General features: G+C 41.7%; 1 protein-coding gene across 1 annotated transcript; it reads left to right on the forward strand.

Moving 5' to 3' along the window:
- The first annotated feature begins 13,837 nt into the window (after positions 1-13,837).
- Positions 13,838-18,543, forward strand: LOC139577302 (trichohyalin-like). Its single transcript, XM_071404308.1, has 6 exons — positions 13,838-14,089; positions 14,364-15,185; positions 15,371-15,439; positions 15,566-15,640; positions 16,079-16,156; positions 16,586-18,543. The coding sequence occupies exons 1-6, from the start codon at positions 13,870-13,872 to the stop codon at positions 17,998-18,000; spliced, it is 2,679 nt and encodes an 892-aa protein (XP_071260409.1). The 5' UTR covers positions 13,838-13,869; the 3' UTR covers positions 18,001-18,543.
- Positions 18,544-22,514: the final 3,971 nt, after the last annotated feature.

A 22,514-nucleotide genomic window follows, 5' to 3' on the forward strand; every position in this document is an offset into this window, starting at 1 on the left:
GTATACAGTCGTGACCAAAAGGTTTGAGAATGACACAAATATTAATTTCCACGAAGTTTGCTGCGTCAGTGTCTTTAGATATTTTTGTCAGATGTTACTATGGAATACTGAAGTATAATTACAAGCATTTCATAAGTGTCAAAGGCTTTTATTGACAATTTCATGAAGTTGATGCAAAGAGTCAATATTTGCAGTGTTGACCCTTCTTTTTCAAGACCTCTGCAATTTGCCCTGGCATGCTGTCAATTAACTTCTGGGCCACATCCTGACTGATGGCAGCCCATTCTTGCATAATCAATGCTTGGAGTTTGTCAGAATTTGTGGGGTTTTGTTTGTCCACCCACCTCTTGAGGATTGACCACAAGTTCTCAATGGGATTAAGGTATGGGGAGTTTCCTGGCCATGGACACAAAATGTCGATGTTTTGTTCCCCGCCACTTAGTTATCACTTTTGCCTTATGGCAAGGAGCTCCATCATGCTGGAAAAGGCATTGTTCGTCACCAAACTGTTCCTGAATGGTTTGGAGAAGTTGCTCTCGGAGGATGTTTTGGTACCATTCTTTATTCATGGCTGTGTTCTTAGGCAAAATTGTGAGTGGGCCCACTCCCTTGGCTGAGAAGCAACCCCACACATGAATGATCTCAGGATGCTTTACTGTTGGCATGACACAGGACTGATGGTAGCGCTCACCTTGTCTTCTCCGGACAAGCTTTTTTCCGGATGCCCCAAACAATCGTACAGGGGATTCATCAGAGAAAATAACTTTACCCCAGTCCTCAGCAGTCCAATCCCTGTACCTTTTGCAGAATATCAGTCTGTCCCTGTTTTTCCTTTAATATAAGTGGCTTCTTTGCTGCCCTTCTTGACACGAGGCCATCCTCCAAAAGTCTTCGCCTCACTCACACCTGCCTGCTGCCATTCCTGAGCAAGCTCTGTACTGGTGGTGCCCCGATCTCGTAGCTGAATCAACTTTAGGAGATGGTCCTGGCGCTTACTGGACTTTCTTGGGCGCCCTGAAGCCTTCTTCACAACAATTGAACCGCTCTCCGTGAAATTCTTCATGATCCGATAAATGGTTGATTTAGGTGCAATCTTACTGGCAGCAATATCCTTGCCTGTGAAGCCCTTTTTGTGCAAAGCAATGATGACGGCACATGTTTCTTCGCAGGTAACCATGGTTGACAGAGGAAGAACAATGATTTCAAGCACCACCTTCCTTTTGAAGCTTCCAGTCTGTTATTTGAACTCAATCAGCATGACAGAGTTATCTCCAGCCTTGTCCTCGTCAACACTCACACCTCTGTTAACGACACTGACATGATATCAGCTGGTCATTTTGTGGCAGGGCTGAAATGCAGTAGAAAAGTTTTTGGGGGATTCAGTTCATTTGCATGGCAAAGAGGGACTGCAATTAATTGCAATTCATCTGATCACTCTTCATAACATTCTGGAGTATATGCAAATTGCCATCATACAAACTGAGGCAGCACACTTTGTGAAAATTTTTATTTGTCATTCTCATAACTTTTGGCCATGACTGTAGATGTTATTCAGATTATCCAGAATTTAAATATCATAGATTTCCCAGAATATATCTGCTCTAGAGGTCAATATTTCACATAGTCCTCCCACAATATATCTGCCATGGAGATCAACATTTCACATAGTCCTCCCACAATATATCTGCCATGGAGATCAACATTTCACATAGTCCTCCCACAATATATCTGCCAGAGAGGTCAATATTTCACATCGTCCTCCCACAATATATCTGCCATAGAGGTCAACATTTCACATTGTCCTCCCACAATATATCTGCCATGGAGATCAACATTTCACATAGTCCTCCCACAATATATCTGCCATAGAGGTCAATATTTCACATCGTCCTCCCACAATATATCTGCCATTGAGGTCAACATTTCACATAGTCCTCCCACAATATATCTGCCATAGAGGTCAACATTTCACATTGTCCTCCCACAATATATCTGCCATGGAGATCAACATTTCACATAGTCCTCCCACAATATATCTGCCATGGAGATCAACATTTCACATAGTCCTCCCACAATATATCTGCTATAGAGCTCAACATTTCACACTCAAAAATGAACATGGAATCAGCTTTAATTCAGTTTGATGTCCTAGTATGAAGCATTATGTGATGTTTAGACTGTTCCAATAGTAGCACTGCTTACATCCCTTTCCCTAGATTTACATTACTAATGAATGTGATGAACAGTCATATCAATATGATGTATGGTATTTCATTAAATTATGTAATGAGACAGAAATTCAATGAACAATAATAACTAATGCATTCTGTTTTACATAATCATTATTCATGACTCTCCATCTTGGATAATGGGTGATCAGATTTGGGTGAGTAATGACTTATTTGTCTGTTTTGTTTATTAACAACCAATAACACAAGACAAAGAACAGACCAGAGTGTTAATCTGATACTATAAAAACTACAGGCCTTGTGAACAGCAGTGTGTCTTCTTCAAGGCTGCAAATTAAATCAGTTTCTTTACATTTATCAATACTCTCCCCAAATGTTCTCAAGGTAGGTTGGATTAAGATGTATAGATCTTCTTCAAATTATCCAGAATTTTCATATCATAGATCTCCCACAATACATCTGCCATAGATGTCAATATTTCACATAGTTCTCCCACAATATATCTGCTATAGAGCTCAACATTTCACACTACAAAATTAACATGGAATCATTTTGAATTCAGTTTGATGTCCTAGTGTGATGCATTCTGTGATGTTTAGACTGTTCCAATAGTAGCACTGCTTACATCCCTTTCCCTAGATGTACATTAGTAAAAAATGTGATGAACAGTCATTGCAATATGATGTATGGTATTTCATTAAATTATGTAATGAGACAGAAATTCAATGAACAATAATAACTAATGTATTCTGTTTTACATGATCATTATTCATGACTCTCCATCTTGGATAATGGATAATCAGCAAAAATGCAGGGTGAGTAATTACTTATTTGTCTGTTTTGTTTATCGACAACCAATAACACAAGACAAAGAACAGACCAGAGTGTTAATCTGATACTATAAAAACTACAGGTCTTGTGAACAGCAGTGTGTCTTCTTCAAGACTACAAATTTAATCAGTTTCTTTGCATTTATCAATACTCTCCCCAAATGTTCTCAAGGTAGGTTGGATTAAGATGTATAGATGTTCTTCAAATTATCCAGAATTTTCATATCATAGATCTCCCACAATATATCTGCCATAGAGGTCAATATTTCACATAGTCCTCCCACAATATATCTGCCATTGAGGTCAACATTTCACATTTTTCTCCCACAATATATCTGCCAGAGAGGTCAATATTTCACATCGTCCTCCCACAATATATCTGCCATTGAGGTCAACATTTCACATAGTCCTCCCACAATATATCTGCCAGAGAGGTCAATATTTCACATCGTCCTCCCACAATATATCTGCCATTGAGGTCAACATTTCACATTTTTCTCCCACAATATATCTGCCAGAGAGGTCAATATTTCACATCGTCCTCCCACAATTTATCTGCCGTAGAGGTCAACATATCACACCATGGCACCAGTAACATCCCGTCTTCCACTCTCACTGAGCTCTGTCAGCGTGTGGGTTAGAGTGCTCAATGAGTCTATGAATTCCATTTCACTCTGTTGTTGCTCTTCACTCAGACATTTGAATTTATGGAGGATTAGAGGTTGGAGATGTTTAGTCTGACGAATATAAAGGATATCACCTTGAAGTTGTAAGACTACAACCTCTGGAGATTAACCAGAGGGAATGAGTCCGTCTGGTCCGTCAAGTCTACACCAATACAAAGGACACATGTAAAAGTCAGGATGGACATACACTTTTCATAAACCCTTAAAACATTGAAAATAAGTTAAAAACAACTGTATACTTTTACGTGGGTTGTATTACCAACATAAATGATCACACACATAATAATATAACAAATAATGAGTTCTGGTTCCTCCAGAAATGTCCCGTACTTTGGGCCTAAAAGAGTCCAGCCCGGGAAAATGAGTTCAGTGAAGTCAAGTGACCTTAGTAAGGCAATGTTTGTCCATTTATAAAGTGTAGCGTGAACCCAGTCTCAATCATACAAGCAAAATATCAACTCTTCTACCACACAACTATAAAGTATATCACATCTCAATAAGTCTTAAATCATCACGGTATACATCACTCTAAAACTAATGAAATACTCTATGCAAAATAGTTGTAATCAATCGGTCAGTCAGACCTTCCAATCTGCCACTAGATCGCCAGCGGAGAACAACTGAGATGTGTAGTCCAAAGGAAGCAATGAGTGGATCCGATCCTGGATACAAACCACACTTTTAAATACAACAAAACAAACGGAGTAAAGACCCTTCGGAACGGAGAGTTGAACACATCCTCATTCGCGTCTCCATAACAACCCCACTTTTGAGCAGCTGATGCTGGCTATTTAATATGTAATTAAAGGGGAGGCGCCCTATTGGAAGGAGAAGAACGTATGGTCTTTAAGGATGGTTGTATTCAACCTCCAATGTCTTGACAGATTGAATGCCCCGTTGAGTTTTATGTCCAGGATCACCTCCGCATTATTTTTATTTTATTTTTCCGTTATTTTACCAGGTAAGTTGACTGAGAACACGTTCTCATTTGCAGCAACGACCTGGGGAATAGTTACAGGGGAGAGGAGGGGGATGAATGAGCCAATTGTAAACTGGGGATTATTAGGTGACCGTGATGGTTGAGGGCCAGATTGGGAATTTAGCCAGGACACCGGGGTTAACACCCCTACTCTTACAATAAGTGCCATGGGATCTTTAATGACCTCAGAGAGTCAGGACACCCGTTTAACGTCCCATCCGAAAGACGGCACCCTACACAGAGCAGTGTCCCCAATCACTGCCCTGGGGCATTGGGATCTTTGTTTAGACCAGAGGAAAGAGTGCCTCCTACTGGCCCTCCAACACCTCTTCCAGCAGCACCTGGTCTCCCATCCAGGGACTGACCAGGACCAACCCTGCTTAGCTTCAGAAGCAAGCCAGCAGTGGTATGCAGGGTGGTATGCTGCTTGATCAGATATGACTATGCTTCCTATCCTAGCAGATAAAACAGACTGCAAAGACGTCCTGGGCATAAAAAAGTAATCTATTCTAGTCTGACTTCCATGAGGTGCAGAGAAAAAAGTGAACTCTCTGTTGGAGGGGTGAAAAGTTCTCCAAACATCAGCATACCCCAGATCATCACAAATAGCTTTAAGTGACTTAGCTCGAGGAGAGAGTGAAGCTATACCGCTGGGAAACTTATCAATAAGGGGGTTCAACAAACAATTAAAATCTCCTCCAACCACTGCAGTGTCTGAGTTTAATTCTGAAAAGTCTAGAAATACCTTAGTGAGGAAATCAGGGGGGTGGGCAGGGGGGAAGTAAATATTCATTATGGAGATGTTCTGCCCTTGTAAAGTACCATTAATTATAACAAAGCGACCAAATTTATCTTTCACGCAATTCAAGACCTTAAGTGGTAAGTTATTTTTCACAAGAATTGCTCCACCTCTACTTCTGGATGTAAATGATGAGAAAAACACTTGACCAAACCCCCCTTGTTGTAATTTCAGATGTTCCTTGTCATCCAAATGAGTTTCTTGCAACAGGGCAATATCAATATTTTCTTTTTTCAAAAAAGACAGTACCTTCTTCCTTTTAATGGGATTATGGCTCCCTCTAATGTTCCATGTACATACACGCAGTGTATTACCTGCCATTGCACCTTGACCGTTTCATATTCAGACTGAATCCCACCGTAAAAATGGGGTGGTACCTTTTTCCATGTGTTGAACTCTCTTCTATCTCACCGAGCATAAACAAACGATATGAACCCTGAACTCTAACTATACTAAACCCAAAAATTAAACATGTAAAGATCCAAAAGGGGGTTTTCCCACTAGCTAACATGCAGGGGATTTCAACTTTCCAATGTAGACTCTTAAGTCTGCATTGCCACTCAATAGCCTCGTCCTTTATACATATGAAAATGAAAATCAATATATGAAGATTGAGGCTCTTCCACCTAAAACCAAGCCTGGGCACCAATATAGATTCACCCATATCTCAGCCTGAGCTATAGCGGCAGTTACTTTAGCAAGAAAAATAATAAAGATATGAATATATGAGAACTCACACCACTGTTTCATGATCAGATTCAAATAAGATAATAAAGTTATCCAATGCTGCGGCGGCGCAGCTTAAAGTTATTTACCCGAGAGAGTCAATAAACGCAGCAGCCTCTTCAGGTGTGTAGAGTTTCTTAGGCGATCCGTTGACCATAATCTTCAATGTGGCCGGGTACAACAGTGTGTAGTCCATCTTCATTCTCCTGAGTCGGGCCTTCGCCTCATCAAACCCTTTGCGTCTTCGTACAACCGCTGTGGAATAATCATTGAAGAATGAGACCTTTGGACCTTTACGTTGACTTCCGTCAGAGCCGATATTTCTAGCCGCATCCATAACGCGCTGCTTGTCGGTGAAGTTGTGGAACTTTATAACCACTGGCCGTGGGCGCTGGTTGGGACCGGGTATCGGTGCTTGAGAGCGATGGGCTCTGTCCAGGTTCACACGACCAGCCTTAGTGTCCATTTGTAAGTAGTCAGGGATCCATTCCTCAAAAAAATGTACTGAACGTGTCCCTTCAGAATTATCCGGGAGTCCCACAACACGAATATTGCATCTGCGACCTCGATTATCCAAGTCATCAATGTGCTCCGCCATTTCGCGCACCTGTTTCTCAAGTGCTTTCATCTTAGTGTCCATAGATGTAGTTGAGGCTTCCACTGTAGCGATTCTACCTTCCGCCTCATCGACACGTTTGACCACCCTCTGTAATTCAGCTGAATGGCCTGCTATTGCTTCCAAGACCGTTCTTATCTTAACATCGATCACTTTAGTAATGTTATCCGTCATCTTTTGAATCACCAGGTCCATTGTGCCTGGATCCGCAACGGTGTTAGCCTCGCTAACGTAAGCTAGCTCCTCCTGCACATCTACAGGGATGGTGGTTTTGGTCGAGTTCTTAGTAGCTCTGCTGGGCATGTTGTCGGAGATTTTTGAGAAATAACCGTCAAGACTCATTGCAGGATAACTTATTTAGCCAATTCTACCACTTTTTCAAGCTAGGAGATTAATGAAAGAATATAAATTTACAAATGCCACGGGAGCTCGCTGAAACACAGTGTTCTCTCTACGGCGCCATTTTGTCCCCCTCTGTTTTGTTTATTGACAACCAATAACACAAGACAAAGAACAGACCAGAGTGTTAATCTGATACTATAAAAACTACAGGCCTTGTGAACAGCAGTGTGTCTTCTTCAAGGCTACAAATTAAATCAGTTTCTTTACATTTATCAAAACTCTCCCCAAATGTTCTCAAGGTAGGATGGATTAAGATGTATAGATGTTCTTCAAATTATCCAGAATTTTCATATCATTGCCTTCCCACAATATTTCTTCCATAGAGCTCAACATATCACACTCCAAAATGAACATGGAATCAGCTTGAATTGTCACGCCCTGACCTTAGAGAGCCTTTTTATTTCTCTATTTGGTTAGGTCAGGGTATGATTTGGGTGGGCATTCTAGTTTTTCTATTTCTTTGTTGGCCGGGTATGGTTCTTGTTTTTGGTTAGTTGCTGTGTTAGCGCTACAAAACTTTACGTGTCGTTTATTCTTTCTTGTTTTTGGTGTTGATTTAATAAATTGATGATGTACGCCTACCACGCTGCACCTTGGTCCAATCCATCTTTCAACGAACGTGACATGAATTCAGTTTGATGTCCTAGTATGAATCATTCTGTGATGTTTAGACTGTTCCAATAGTAGCACTGCTTACATCCCTTTCCCTAGATGTACATTAGTAATGAATGTGATGAACAGTCATATCAATATGATGTATGGTATTTGATTGAATAATGTAATGTGGCTGAATTTGGATTGAATGTAACTGTAATAACTCATACATTTTGTTATCCATTATCAATATTCATTCCTCTCCATCTTGGATAATGGATTATCAGGAGCATTACCATAAAAATCCCACAAAATATCTGCCATAGAGGTCAAAATTAAATTGGAATCAGCTTGAGTTCAGCCTGCTGTCCTATTATAAATTATTTAAACTATTATAAAGCAATCAGTCAAACGGTTTTTATTGTTTTTATTGTTTGTAGTGTTGCCAGGTAGGTTGTGCAGAGAAAATAGATTTAACATCCTTGAAGATCTCAGTGTGGTGATGTTGCACCACTGGAGAGTGGCAGTGAGTTGGCTTCGTTGGTAGTCAAACTGCCGGGGAAAATGAGTTCAGTGAACTCAAGTGACCTTAGTCACGCAATGTTTGTCCATTCATAAAGTGTAGTGTGAACCCAGTCTCAATCATACAATCAAAATATCAACTCTTCTACCACACAACTATAAAGTATATCACATCTCAATAAGTCTTAAATCATCACGGTATACATCACTCTAAAACTAATGAAATAACGTATGCAAAATAGTTGTAATCAATCGGTCAGTCAGACCTTCCAATCTGCCACTAGATCGCCAGCGGAGAACAACTGAGATGTGTAGTCCAAAGGAAGCAATGAGTGGATCCGATCCTGGATACAAAGCACACTTTTAAATACAACAAAACAAACGGAGTAAAAACTCTTCGGAACTGGAGGGTTGAACACATCCTCATTTGCGTCTCCATCACAACCCCACTTTTGCACAGCTGATGCTGGCTATTTAATATGTAATTAAAGGGGAGGCGCCCTATTGGAAGGAGAAGCACTGAGACGGTTCAGACAAATTCAGGGCCGTTACACACCCCCTCCCGTCACAAGACATTCTCAGACCGCTCACATAGTAGTGCTGCTTACATCCCTTTCCCTAGATGTACATTAGTAATGAATGTGATGAACAGTCATTCCAATATGATGTATGGTATTTCATTAAATGATGTAATGAGACAGAATTTCAATGAACAATAATAACTAATGCATTCTGTTTTACATGATCATTATTCATGACTCTCCATCTTGGATAATGGATGATCAGTACGGGGTGAGTAATTACTTATTTGTCTGTTTTGTTTATTGACAACCAATAACACAAGACAAAGAACAGACCAGAGTGTTAATCTGATACTATAAAAACTACAGGCCTTGTGAACAGCAGTGTGTCTTCTTCAAGGCTACAAATTAAATCAGTTTCTTTACATTTATCAAAACTCTCCCCAAATGTTCTCAAGGTAGGATGGATTAAGATGTATAGATGTTCTTCAAATTATCCAGAATTTTCACATCATTGCCCTCCCACAATAGAGGTCAACATTTCACATAGTCCTCCCACAATATATCTGCTATAGAGGTCAACATTTCACATTGTCCTCCCACAATATATCTGCCATAGAGGTCAACATTTCACATAGTCCTCCCACAATATATCTGCTATAGAGGTCAACATTTCACATTGTCCTCCCACAATATATCTGCCATAGAGGTCAACATTTCACAGTGTCCTCCCACAATATATCTGCTATAGAGGTCAACATTTCACATAGTCCTCCCACAATATATCTGCTATAGAGGTCAACATTTCACATAGCCCTCCCGCAATCAAATCAAATCAAAGTTTATTCCTCAAGTGCGCCGAATACAACAGGTGTAGTAGACCTTACAATGAAATGCTTACTTACAGGCTCTAACCGATAGTGCAGAACAGGTATTAGGTGAACAATAGGTAAATAAAGAAATAAAAACACCAGTAAAAAAGACAGTGAAAGATAACAGTAGCGAGGCTATATACAGTAGAGAGGCTACATACAGACACCGGTTAGTCGGGCTGAATGAGGTAGTATGTACATGTAGATATGGTTAAAGTGACTATACATATATGATAAACAGAGAGTGGCAGCAGCGTAAAAGAGGGATTGGGGGGGTGAGGGCACACAATGCAGATAGCCCGGTTAGCCAATGTGCGGGAGCACTGATTGGTCGGGCCAGTTGAGGTAGTATGTACATGAATGTATAGTTAAAGTGACTATGCATATAAGATAAACAGAGAGTAGCAGCAGCGTAAAAAGAGGCGTTGGGGGGGCACACAATGCAAATAGTCCGGGCAGCCATTTGATTACCTGTTCAGGAGTCTCGTGTGGCTCAGGTCCCGTGTGGCTCAGTTGGTAGAGCATGGCGCTTGCAACGCCAGGGTTGTGGGTTCATTCCCCACGGGGGGACCAGGATGAATATGTATGAACTTTCCAATTTGTAAGTCGCTCTGGATAAGAGCGTCTGCTAAATGACTCAAATGTAAATGTAAATGAGTCTTATGGCTTGGGGGTAAAAACTTTTGAGAAGCCTTTTTGTCCTAGACTTGGCACTCCGGTAGCGTTTGCCATGCGGTAGTGGAGAGAACAGTCAATGACCGGGGTGGCTGGGGTCTTTGACAATTTTTAGGGCCTTCCTCTGACACCGCTTGGTGTAGAGGTCCTGGATGGCAGGAAGCTTAGCCTCAGTGATGTACTGGGCCGTACGCACTACCCTCTGTAGTGCCTTGTGGTCGGAGGCCGAGCAATTGCCGTACCAGGCAGTGATGCAACCAGTCAGGATGCTCTCGATGTTGCAGCTGTAGAACCTTTTGAGGATCTCAGGACCCATGCCAAATCTTTTTAGTTTCCTGAGGGGGAATAGGCTTTGTCGTGCCCTCTTCACGACTGTCTTGGTGTGTTTGGACCATTCTAGTTAGTTGGTGATGTGGACACTAAGGAACTTGAAGCTCTCAACCTGCTCCACTACAGCCCCGTCGATGAGAATGGGGGTGTGCTCGGTCCTCCTTTTCCTGTAGTCCACAGTCATCTCCTTAGCCTTGGTTACGTTGAGGGATAAGTTGTTATTCTGGCACCACCCGGCCAGGTCTCTGACCTCCTCCCTATAGGCTGTCTCGTCGTTGTCGGTGATCAGGCCTACCACTGTTGTGTTGTTTGCAAACTTAATGATAGTGTTGGAGTCGTGCCTGGCCATGCAGTCGTGGGTGAACAGGGAGTACAGGAGGGAACTGGGCACTCACCCCTGAGGGGCTCCAGTGTTGAGGATCAGCGTGGCAGATGTGTTGCTACCTACCCTCACCACCTGGGGGCGGCCCGTCAGGAAGTCCAGGATCCAATTGCAGAGGGAGGTGTTTAGTCTCAGGATCCTTAGCTTAGTGATGAGCTTCGTGGGCACTATGTTGTTGAACGCTGAGCTGTACTCAATGAATAGCATTCTCACATAAGTGTTCCTTTTGTCCAGGTGGGAAATGGCAGTGTGGAGTGCAATAGAGATTGCATCATCTGTGGATCTGTTTGGGCGGTATGCAAATTGGAGTGGGTCTAGGGTTTCTGGGATAACGGTGTTGAAGTGACCCATTACCAGCCTTTCAAAGCACTTCATGGCTACGGACGTGAGTGCTACGGGTCTGTAGTCATTTAGGCAGGTTGCCTTTGTGTTCTTGGGCACAGGGACTATGGTGTTCTGCTTGAAACATGTTGGTATTACAGACTCAAATCAGGGACATGTTGAAAATGTCAGTGAAGACACCTGCCAGTTGGTCAACACATGCCCGGAGCACACGTCCTGGTAATCAGTCTGGCTCCGCAGCCTTGTGTATGTTGACCTGTTTAAAGGTCTTACTCACATCGGTTACGGAGAGCGTGATCACACAGTCGTCCGGAACAGCTGATGCTCTCATGCATGCGTCAGTGTTGCTTGCCTCGAAGAGAGCATAGAATTGATTTAGCTCGTCTTTTGGCTCTTGTCACTGGGCAGCTCTCGGCTGTGCTTCCCTTTGTAGTCTGTAATAGTTTGCAAGCCCTGCCACATAAGACGAGCATCGGAGGTGATCAGGTGATCTAGATTTTCTTCCCTCTGGTTGCACGTTTAACATGTTGATAGAAATTTGGTAGAACTGATTTAAGTTTCCTGCATTAAAGTCTCCGACCACTAGGAGCGCCACCTCTGGGTGAGTGGTTTCCTGTTTGCTTATTTCCTTATACAGCTGACTGAGTGCAGTCTTAGTGCCAGCATCTGTCTGTGGTGGTAAATAAACAGCCATGAAAAGTATAGCTGAAAATTCTCTAGGCAAGTAGTGTGGCCTGCAATTTATCACAATATACTCTACTTCAGGCGAGCAAAATCTAGAGACTTCCTTAGATTTTGTGCACCAGCTGTTGTTTACAAATATGCACAGACCACCCCCCCCCCCCTCCTCTTACCGGAGTGTGCTGTTCTATCTTGCCGGTGCAGCATATATCCCGCTAGCTGAATATCCATGTTGTGATTCAGGCACGATTCTGTGAAACAGGATATTACAGTTTTGATGTCCCGATGGTAGGATATTCGCGAACGTACCTCGTCTAATTTATTGTCCAATGATTGCACGTTGGCGAGTAATATTGCCGGTAACGACAGCTTTCCCACTCTCCTTTCCCGGGTCCTGACCAGGCATCCGGCTCTGTGTCCTCTTTACCTGCATCTCTTCCTCTTGCAAATAACGGGGATGTTGGTCCTGTCGGGTGTTTGGACAATGTCTTGTGCGTCTTGTTTGTTGAAGAACAAATCTTTGTCTAATCCGAGGTGAGTGGTCGCTGTCCTGATATCCAGCAGCTCTTTTTTTCCGTAAGATACGGTGGCAGAAACATTATCTTCAAAATAAGTTAGAAATAACGCAAAAAACCCCACATAATAACACAATTGGTTGGGCGCCCGTAAAACTGCTGCCATTTCTTCTGGCGCCATTTTAGTTTCACAATATATCTGCTGTAGACCTCAACATATCACACTCTAAAATTAACATGGAATCTGCTTGAATTCAGTTTGATGTCCTAGTATGAAGCAATCTGTGATGTTTAGACTGTTCCAATTGTAGCACTGCTTACATCCCTTTCCCAAGATGTACATTAGTAATGAATGTGATGAACAATCATATCAATATGATGTATGGTATTTGATTGAATAATGTAATGTGATTAAAATTGGATTGAATGTAACTGTAATAACTCATACATTTTGTTATACATTATCAATATTCATTCCTCTCCATCTTGGATAATGGATGATCAGGAGCATTACCATAAACCTCCCACAATATATATGCCATAGAGGTCAACATTTCACACACCAAAATTAAAAAAGAATCAGCTTGAATTTAGCTTGATGTCTTATTATGAAGCATTCAGTCATTCTCAGACTGCTCACATAGTAGTGCTGCTTACATCCCTTTCCCTAGATGTACATTAGTAATGAATGTGATGAACAGTCATTCCAATATGATGTATGGTGTTTCATTAAATTATGTAATGAGACAGAAATTCAATGAACAATTATAACTAATGCATTCTGTTTTACATGATCATTATTCATGACTCTCCATCTTGGATAATGGATGATCAGAACATTTCCTGGGTGAGTAATTACTTATTTGTCTGTTTGTTTATTGACAACCAATAACACAAGACAAAGAACAGACCAGAGTGTTAATCTGATACTATAAAAACTACAGGCCTTGTAAACAGCAGTGTTTCTTCTTCAAGGCTACAAATTAAATCAGTTTCTTTACATTTATCAATACTCTCCCCAAATGTTCTCAAGGTAGGTTGGATTAAGATGTATAGATGTTCTTCAGATTCTACTGAATGTATATTCCATAGAACCCTGCCTCCTGACACAATATCCTGTATCTGCCATAGAGCCCAATGCTGGTTATCACTAACAATGAAACTAATAATTTGATCAGAGATAGGACAATAACAAAACAACATTAAATATGAAGTTAACCAGATCTCATTGGTGCCCACAGTCCCTACATGAGGGAGGCTTGAGTGACAGGAGAAATCTGATTGGTCCTGTTTGTTCTGTATATAGTGATGTAGTCTACCACACAGAACTCACCTCTCTGTTTTACACCATAGTCTCAGGATCAGAGTATTTACAACGTGAGACCCAGGAGGACAAGCTGAAGAGGGAGGCATCAGCTGGTGAGCTTGGTAAGTATGAGAGAGTCTGGAGGAGAGAGGATTGAATCAGGGAACATGAGTGATGGCATTCAGTTTTTCAGACTAATTCATTTGTAATGTATCAAATAGTCAATAGACCAGTTGATGATTGGTTCAGCTCAGATAACTGTTGTCTGGAGGAAATAATTACTAATAATTGTACCAACTCCATCAAATGATAATGTCTTTATAGACATACTATTGAATGAATTAATATATAACTTATTCAAACAACCAATTAAATATGTTAACTGCTCTCTCTCAGAGTTGAAGATGTTTAAAGAGATGATGAAACAACTAGAGGAGAAAGACACACAACTGGATGATATGACCCAGGAAGTGAGAGAGAAAGAGAGACTCCTGGAGGAGAAGAACCAGATAATGGGACAGAGGGAGAAACTATTAGAAGAGAAAGAAAACCAACTGAAAGAGAAAGACAAGCAACTAAAGGAAAGAGACATTCAACTCGAGGCTCTGAGAAAGAACCTGCAGGACAAGAACAGCCAAGTAGAGAACTTCAGAGTCCTACTGCAGGAAAAAGACCTTCAACTAGAGGACAGCAACCACAGACTGGGGGAGAAGGACAGACTACTGGAAGAGAGAGACAAACAGCTGGAAGAGAGAGACAAACTACTGGAAGAGAGAGACAAACTACTGAAGGGAATAGACAGTGAAATAAAGGAGAAGCAGATTGAACTAGGAGACAAAGACAAAAACATTAAGGATAAAGACCTTCAACTAGAGGACAGAAACTATAGACTGGGGGAGAAGGACAGACTACTGGAAGAGAAAGACAAACTACTGGAAGAGAGAGACAGACTACTGGAAGAGAAAGAGATGCAACGAAAGGAAAGAGACCTTCAACTAGAGGACAGAAACCACAGACTGGGAGAGAAGGACAGACTACTGGAAGAGAGAGACAAACAGCTGGAAGAGAGAGAGAAAGTACTGGAGGGAAAATCAAATGAACTAAAAGAGAGGAGGCAGGAAGTAGAAGAGAAAGATAACCTACTAGAGGAGAGAGAGAAGCAGTTAAAGGAAAGAGACAAACAGCTGGAGGATGTCAACAATGAAAATGCTGAACTGGGTAAGATTATTCACACCATTAATACATTTAGTCTTCTGTACTTTCCTCAATTCTCAGGTTATTGTCGACTCTCCACTGAGTTGTGAATATTGTTTTCCATCACTTCATACTTTCCCTCTGCATCATATTTCTGTCTAAAGTCTTTAACACAGAATTCAGATCCTAGTCCTCCTTTGTTATTTCAGCTCAACAGATATGTGATGTGAAGACTGAGGTAGAGAGACTGAGAAGAGAGATCTCAGCCCAGATGACTGGTGAGTGAGATATGTGATACTTAACATTTCAATAGAAACCCAGAACTCCCCTTCAGTAGGTCTATGTGCCTTCATGTGTCACTGAGGTAAATGTTCCCATTCTAAATGGTTGTTCTATTATTTTAGAACCTGGAGAGACGTCAGATACAGGTTCCATACTCCCAGTCAGGAGGAGACACAGCAAGGAGGTTCCTCCACTTTGTGAGTTATCACTATTGTCCTGTTGTCTCCTACTGTTTCTAGTCTATAGTGGACCATCCTTCACTTAGTGAGTTATCACTATTGTCCTGTTGTCTCCTACTGTTTCTAGTCTATAGTGGACCATCCTTCACTTAGTGAGTTATCAATATTGTCCTGTTGTCTCCTACTGTTTCTAGTCTATAGTGGACCATCCTTCACTTAGTGAGTTATCAATATTGTCCTGTTGTCTCCTACTGTTTCTAGTCTATAGTGGACCATCCTTCACTTAGTGAGTTATATATGTTGTCTCGAACTGTCATCAATCTTGATATTCTCTATTTTCTCCAATAATCTATATTTCACTATGATGTGTAATGTATTTGTAGTTTGTTTATACTATGTTTTAAATGTGTCTCTGATGAGTCAGTATGTTGACCAGTTCTCTATGTTGTGTTACAGTGGGAGGAGAGACCTCAGATACAGACCCCACATTTCCACTGAGGAGGACAAACAGCATGGAGTTAAATCCTCCAGAGAGTGAGTTATGGATGTAGATTATATTATATTTGACTCTGTTGTACCTCCTCCAGATAGTGAGTTATGGATGTAGATTATATTATATTTGACTCTGTTGTACATCCTCCAGATAGTGAGTTATGGATGTAGATTATATTATATTTGACTCTGTTGTACTTCCTCCAGATAGTGAGTTATGGATGTAGATTATATTATATTTGACTCTGTTGTACATCCTCCAGATAGTGAGTTATGGATGTAGATTATATTATATTTGACTCTGTTGTACATCCTCCAGATAGTGAGTTATGGATGTAGATTATATTATATTTGACTCTGTTGTACATCCTCCAGATAGTGAGTTATGGATGTAGATTATATTATATTTGACTCTGTTGTACATCCTCCAGATAGTCAGTGTGTTGATCAGTGCTGTGTGTTGTGTTGCAGTGGGAGGAGAGAGCAGCAGTCCAGACTCCCCAGTGTCTCCCAGTGTGTCTGAGCTGAGACTGGTGCTGCTGGGGAGGACTGGGGCTGGGAGGAGTGCAGCAGGAAACACCATCCTGGGCAGAGAGGAGTTTGGGGCCCAGGCCAGCCCCTCTGCAGTGACCCAGAGGAGTAAGAGGAGAGAGGGGGACGTGTGTGGGAGACGGCTGGTGCTGGTGGACACTCCAGACTGGTTCTGTCCTGGACTCTCTCTGGAGGAGATGAGACAGGATGTGGGGCTCTGTGTCCGTCTGTCTGCCCCGGGACCCCACGCCTTCCTCCTGGTCATACCAGTGGAGCCCTCTAAGGGGGAGGAGAGAGGGGTGCTGGAGAGAATAGAGAAGGTGTTTGGGGAGGGTTGTTGGGGACACACTGTGATTCTATTCACCCATGATGATGTCCTGAAAGAGCAGAGCATTGAGGAGTTTCTCCAAGCAGGAAGTCAGGACCTCCAGCAGCTTGTAGAGAAAAGTGGGAGCAGGTACCACGTCCTCAACATTAAGGACAGGGCCCATGTCACTCAGGTATCAGAGCTGCTGGATCAGGTAGAGGAGATGGTGGCAGGAAACAGAGAGAGATTCTACAGCAGTCAGACCTACCAGGAGGCAGAGGACCAGGTTAGAGAGATGGAGGGAAAGATCCAGAGAGAGAGAGAAGAGAGGAAACAGAAGGAGGAGAGAGACTTGAGAGAGAGGCTTCAGAAGGAGTTGCAGGACTCTCTGATAAAGATAGAGGGAGTGATCCAGGAACATGAGGGAGATATCAGAACACTCAGTGAAAGAACCAGTGAACTGGAGAGACAGGTGAAAGAAGAGAGGGATGAGGAGAAGAAACGAGAGCTGGAGAGGGAGCTGAAGAAGGAGTCTGATAGGAGGCAGGGGATGGAGAGAAAGATGGAGAGATTTAGAGAGAAGACAGTGAATGAGAGGAGGGAGATGGAGGAGAGACACAGACAGGAGATAGAGATGATGGAGAACTATGAAGGAGAGGCCAGAGTTGAAGCAGAGAGAAACCTGATGAAGATAGTCCTACCTGAGTTACAGAGGAACATCATGATCTCACAGACAAAGATGCAGAGGGAGTTCAGCAGACAGATGAAGGAGAAGAATAGACAGATGAAGGAGAAGAATAGACAGATGGAGGAGAAGAATAGACAGATGAACGAGAAGGATAAACATATGGAGGAGAAGGATAGATATATGGAGGAGAAGGATGGAGAAATGGAGAGACTGAGACAGAACTTGAAAGAGGTCAGTGAAGCTCACTCAGTGTTGGAGGGGAGACTGCTGCAAGAGTGGAGAGGTCAGAGGGCACTGATAGGGTTGATGGGCTGGGTCGGGAGAAACTCATCAAGTTGGCTTCTCCACAATCTGACATGATTCACCATCACCGTCTATGTGTAGAACCAGACCAGGTCTACTGTCCACTGTACCGTGGTGAGTGACCATGGATCATGGTGGTCATGGGGAAAACAGGTCAGAATAATGTCTGGTCCAGTCTACAGTGTCTAGAGAAGGAGGGGAGGGAGGTCTGTAAAGATCTTGATGAGACTTAAGACAGAATTCCAAACCAACGTAGATTATTGACCTTTGCACTGCAGCCTTTTAGAATGGAGAGGATTGTGGGGGGTCAGGAGGTCAGCGGGCGGAGTCAGAGACTGAGATCTCGAAAGATCTGAGTGAGACTTTTACTCAGTGTTTGAGGAGGTCTACTATTGAACAGAGAGAACCATGCTGTATTTACCATACAGTACTTCCTGTTCTTAATCAATCAAATTGTTTCATGTTGAAACTTTAAATATACACTGAGTGGACAAAACATTAAGAACACCTTCCTAATATTGAGTTACAATCCATCCCAATGGAACTCTGATACCACATGAGACTGATATTGTTGAAATAAAGAAATGTAACTTTGTAAGACATCAGTGTTTGGACATTGTTTGTCTTGGATGATTCTCTATAGTACAGAGCTGAGCTGTCAACACTGAGCTGTCAACACATCTGTCACCACTGAGCTGTCAACACTGAGCTATCAACACAGCTGTCAACACTGAGCTGTCAACAGTGAGCTATCAACACTGAGCTGTCACCACTGAGCTGTCAACACTGAGCTATCAACACTGAGCTATCAACACTGAGCTGTCAACAGTGAGCTGTCAACACTGAGCTATCAACACTGAGCTATCAACACTGAGCTGTCAACACTGAGCTGTCAACACTGAGCTATCAACACTGAGCTATCAACACTGAGCTGTCAACACTGAGCTGTCAACACTGAGCTGTCAACACTGAGCTGGTCTCTCTCTTTACCTGATACTAACTACTACTACTACTGCTACTACTACTACTACTACTACTACTACCACTACTACTACCGCTACTACTACCGCTACTACTACTACTGCTACTAACTACTACTGCTGCTACTACTACTACTACTGCTGCTACTACTACTACTACTGCTACTACTACTACCGCTACTACTACTACTACCGCTACTACTACTACTACTACCGCTACTACTACTACTACCACTACTACTACTACTGCTACTACTACTACTACTACTACTACTACTACTACCGATACTACTATTACTACCGATACTACTACTACTACTACTACTACTACCGCTACTACTACTACTACTACTACTGCTGCTACTAGTACTACTACTACTACTACTACTACTACTACTACTACTACTACTACCGCTACTACTACTACTACTAACACTACTACTACTACTACTACTACTACTACTACTACTAGTACTACTAACACTCAAGGACAGCAGTTTGAGAAGACCAGAGGAAGTGATGGAGCATCAGTCTGAATGCAGATGTCCATATGACTGATAGGTGAGGAATTAAATAGACATGCAGTAACCTTGTCTGACCACCAGATGTCTCTGTTACACCACCAGAGGATCAGGAGGAACCATGAGGACTATAGGAGTAGCAGTTGTCCATTCAACAGCTGACTCCAATACTTGATTCCAACTCTTTTGATTTGATATCCAAACAGACACACAGAGAAATATCAGTATTATGTTGCTTGTTTTACTATATAGAAAGTGTTTTGTTGCTTTGTATCACACAGAGTATATGTTACTTGAACAATATTGTATTACATCAGTATCACTAAATACCATATCAGTGGTTCTGTTGTACAGTAGTAAGCACACTTTGGATTACATTTTCTATCCCCAAAAATACCTTGATACTCACAATATAGTGTGAATAATGTAACTTTTCATTTACGATGTATGTAGGATGTCCCCTTTTAAATGTTCTGGTTATTTAGTGGAGCTTTGTCCTTTGAGAGGGCTGTTTATACATCAGAAACTGTATTTATTTAATACACATATTGATGTCATAAGTCAATGGTGCCACCTGCCAATGATTTTAAAAGGCAGGATAATGATGATTTAAATAGTTTACCTTTCCACATCTGTCTACACTTGTAAGATATCCAGACACAATGCATGTCTGACTACCTGCGGAGGTGTTCAGGAAAATCACAATCACATCATAATGTGTCTTTTAATCATCTAGCCGAGTCGTTCCCAAATGTGGCATAGTGACTACCCCTTCAAACATTCAACCTCCAGCTGTGAACCACCTCTAGCACCAGGGTCAAATATTGCTTTTTCCCATCATTGTAAGCCTGCCCCACACACTATCTGATACATGTATTAAACATAAGAATGAGTGTGAGTTGTCTCAGCCCGGCTCGTGGGAAGTGACAAAGAGCTCTTATAGGACCAGGGCACAAATCAATAATTAAATATTTGTGCTCTTTATTCAGCCATCTTACATATAAAAACGTGTTTGTTCATCAAAAATTGTGAATAACTCATCACAGGTTAATGAGAAGGGTGTGCTTGAAAGGATGCAGATAACTCTGCAACTGTTACGAATCCCTTTGGCCCGACAGTCTAGGGGGGATGGTAACGAGACCCGTAACATAACTCCTGCAAATTATAGTAGTGACAAACCTGCGAAGGATGAGTCCTAGGGGGTAACTCCGGCGGGGTTGGTTCCCTGCATAAACTAGAACGGGGTGAGAGCCGAGTTGTAGTAGCCATACAAGTGTGTGTGTGAATGGGAGGTTAGTTGTGTTCCCTGTTGGGGTGGTGAACCATGGCAGATTATGTGGAAATAGGAAGACAAGTGTGAATAATTTTGGTGATGTGTGTTATCAATAATAGGGATATTGGAGGAGATACGGCACAAAGCCATTAAGAAATCAGTATTCTGCAGTAATGAATACAGACGCTGTGGTATCGGTTCTAATACAAGGTATTAGGTGCTGTGACCAATTAATTATTATCCGGGGAAGTGTGTAGTGCTGTCTTATAAAATAGTTCATAGAAGCTGTGTATTATAGACGGGAGTGAAGAATTCTAAATCTAAAATACCCTGAACACCGATGGGAGTGTTTAGGGAATAATAACTATTGGTATGGCGACAAACGGACCTGTTTCTCCCTGTAATATAGAGATAGCAGAATTTAATAAAGCCATGGAGGCGCTTAAAGAAGCACACGGACATTCTACCAATTCAGCTGGAATATGGGAAAAATTTAGCAGATTAGATAAAATAGGACAACATTTTCCTACTGACGGTGAATTTAAATCAAATAAAGAATTCAGGGAGTCATTATGACTTGGCACAAGGACATGAAACCAGAATCAAAAGCTCAATACAGCAGTGTTTTGATGTCAGCATTGTATCAACAGAAAATGCATAACGATAAACCCAGAAAGTGTAACACCAGTACTTTACTACAGAAGGACTGGGAACGGGAGTGTATTGATTAAATGTGCGCTTCTGTTTTGATGACGGGGTTGAGCCCTGTGATAAAAACGGTAATTGCGGGGTAGTAGATTTAATCCGAGACGATGTTTTGAGAGTGGAATAAGATAGCTCCCTGTTTTAGATGTGGGACTATCGAACTTGGAAGAATGAGTGTAAGGTGATACTGGAACATAGTGCATTAAAAGGTAATGCCGCTATACAAGAGTTTACATCTTTTTCAAAAGAGCAACAACTAATCGTTTTGAGATTAGCAAGAATTGAACTTTCACCCAGCGGTGTAAAGTCTCTGTTTGATCGATAGGTGGTTCACAGAGGTTACAGTTTCTATATGATGGAAGACGTATGAGATCACGTTTTACCTACCTTTTAGTAGAGTAACGATGGGATTTACAAATAGTGCCACTTGGTATCATTCTGCATTAAAACAATCGTTAAAAGGGTGTCAATTTGTAGGTTCTGTGTTGGTACAATACGTGGATGATTTGTTATTAGCGTCGAAAGACGAAGAAATGTATATGTGAGACCTAACCACATTGTGTCACGTTCTGACCATAGTTCTTTTGTATTTTCTTTGTTTTAGTATGGTCTGGGCATGACTTGGGTGGGTTATCTATGTTTTGTGTTTCTATGTTGGGTTTGTCGTTTGGCCTGATATGGTTCTCAATCAGAGGCAGGTGTTTGTCATTGTCTCTGATTGGGAACCATATTTAGGTAGCATGTTTTCTATTGTGTTTTGTGGGTGGTTGTTTCCTGTGTTAGTACCATATGGGACTGTTTCGGTTGTTTGTTTGTTTTGTCTTTTGGTTTGTGGGGGTTTGTCTTCCGTGTCAGTGTTTGTCGCAACACGGTACTGTTTCGTTTGTTCATCGTTTTGTTTAGTGTTCTGAGTTTGAATTAAACGTCATCATGAACACTTGCTGCGCTTTGGTCCTCCTCTCTTTCTCCCGAAGACGAACTTTACACATTGGTAGACTATTTGGCAAAACAGGGTCATGTAGCATTGTATGTGAATGCACATGTTACTAGTGCAAGATGGACAAACTGTGAGTTAACGTTAAATGGGGAAAA

This window comes from Salvelinus alpinus, chromosome 5 (genome assembly GCF_045679555.1).
Source record: "Salvelinus alpinus chromosome 5, SLU_Salpinus.1, whole genome shotgun sequence".
Classification (NCBI taxonomy): Eukaryota; Metazoa; Chordata; class Actinopteri; order Salmoniformes; family Salmonidae; genus Salvelinus; species Salvelinus alpinus.

Coding starts and splice junctions, on each gene's coding strand:
- LOC139577302 (XM_071404308.1), top strand. CDS start 13,870: ATGAAGTTAACCAGATCTCATTGGTGCCCACAGTCCCTACATGAGGGA. Junction 15,186..15,370: donor CAATGAAAATGCTGAACTGG/GTAAGATTATTC, acceptor TTGTTATTTCAG/CTCAACAGATATGTGATGTG. Junction 16,157..16,585: donor GGAGTTAAATCCTCCAGAGA/GTGAGTTATGGA, acceptor GTTGTGTTGCAG/TGGGAGGAGAGAGCAGCAGT.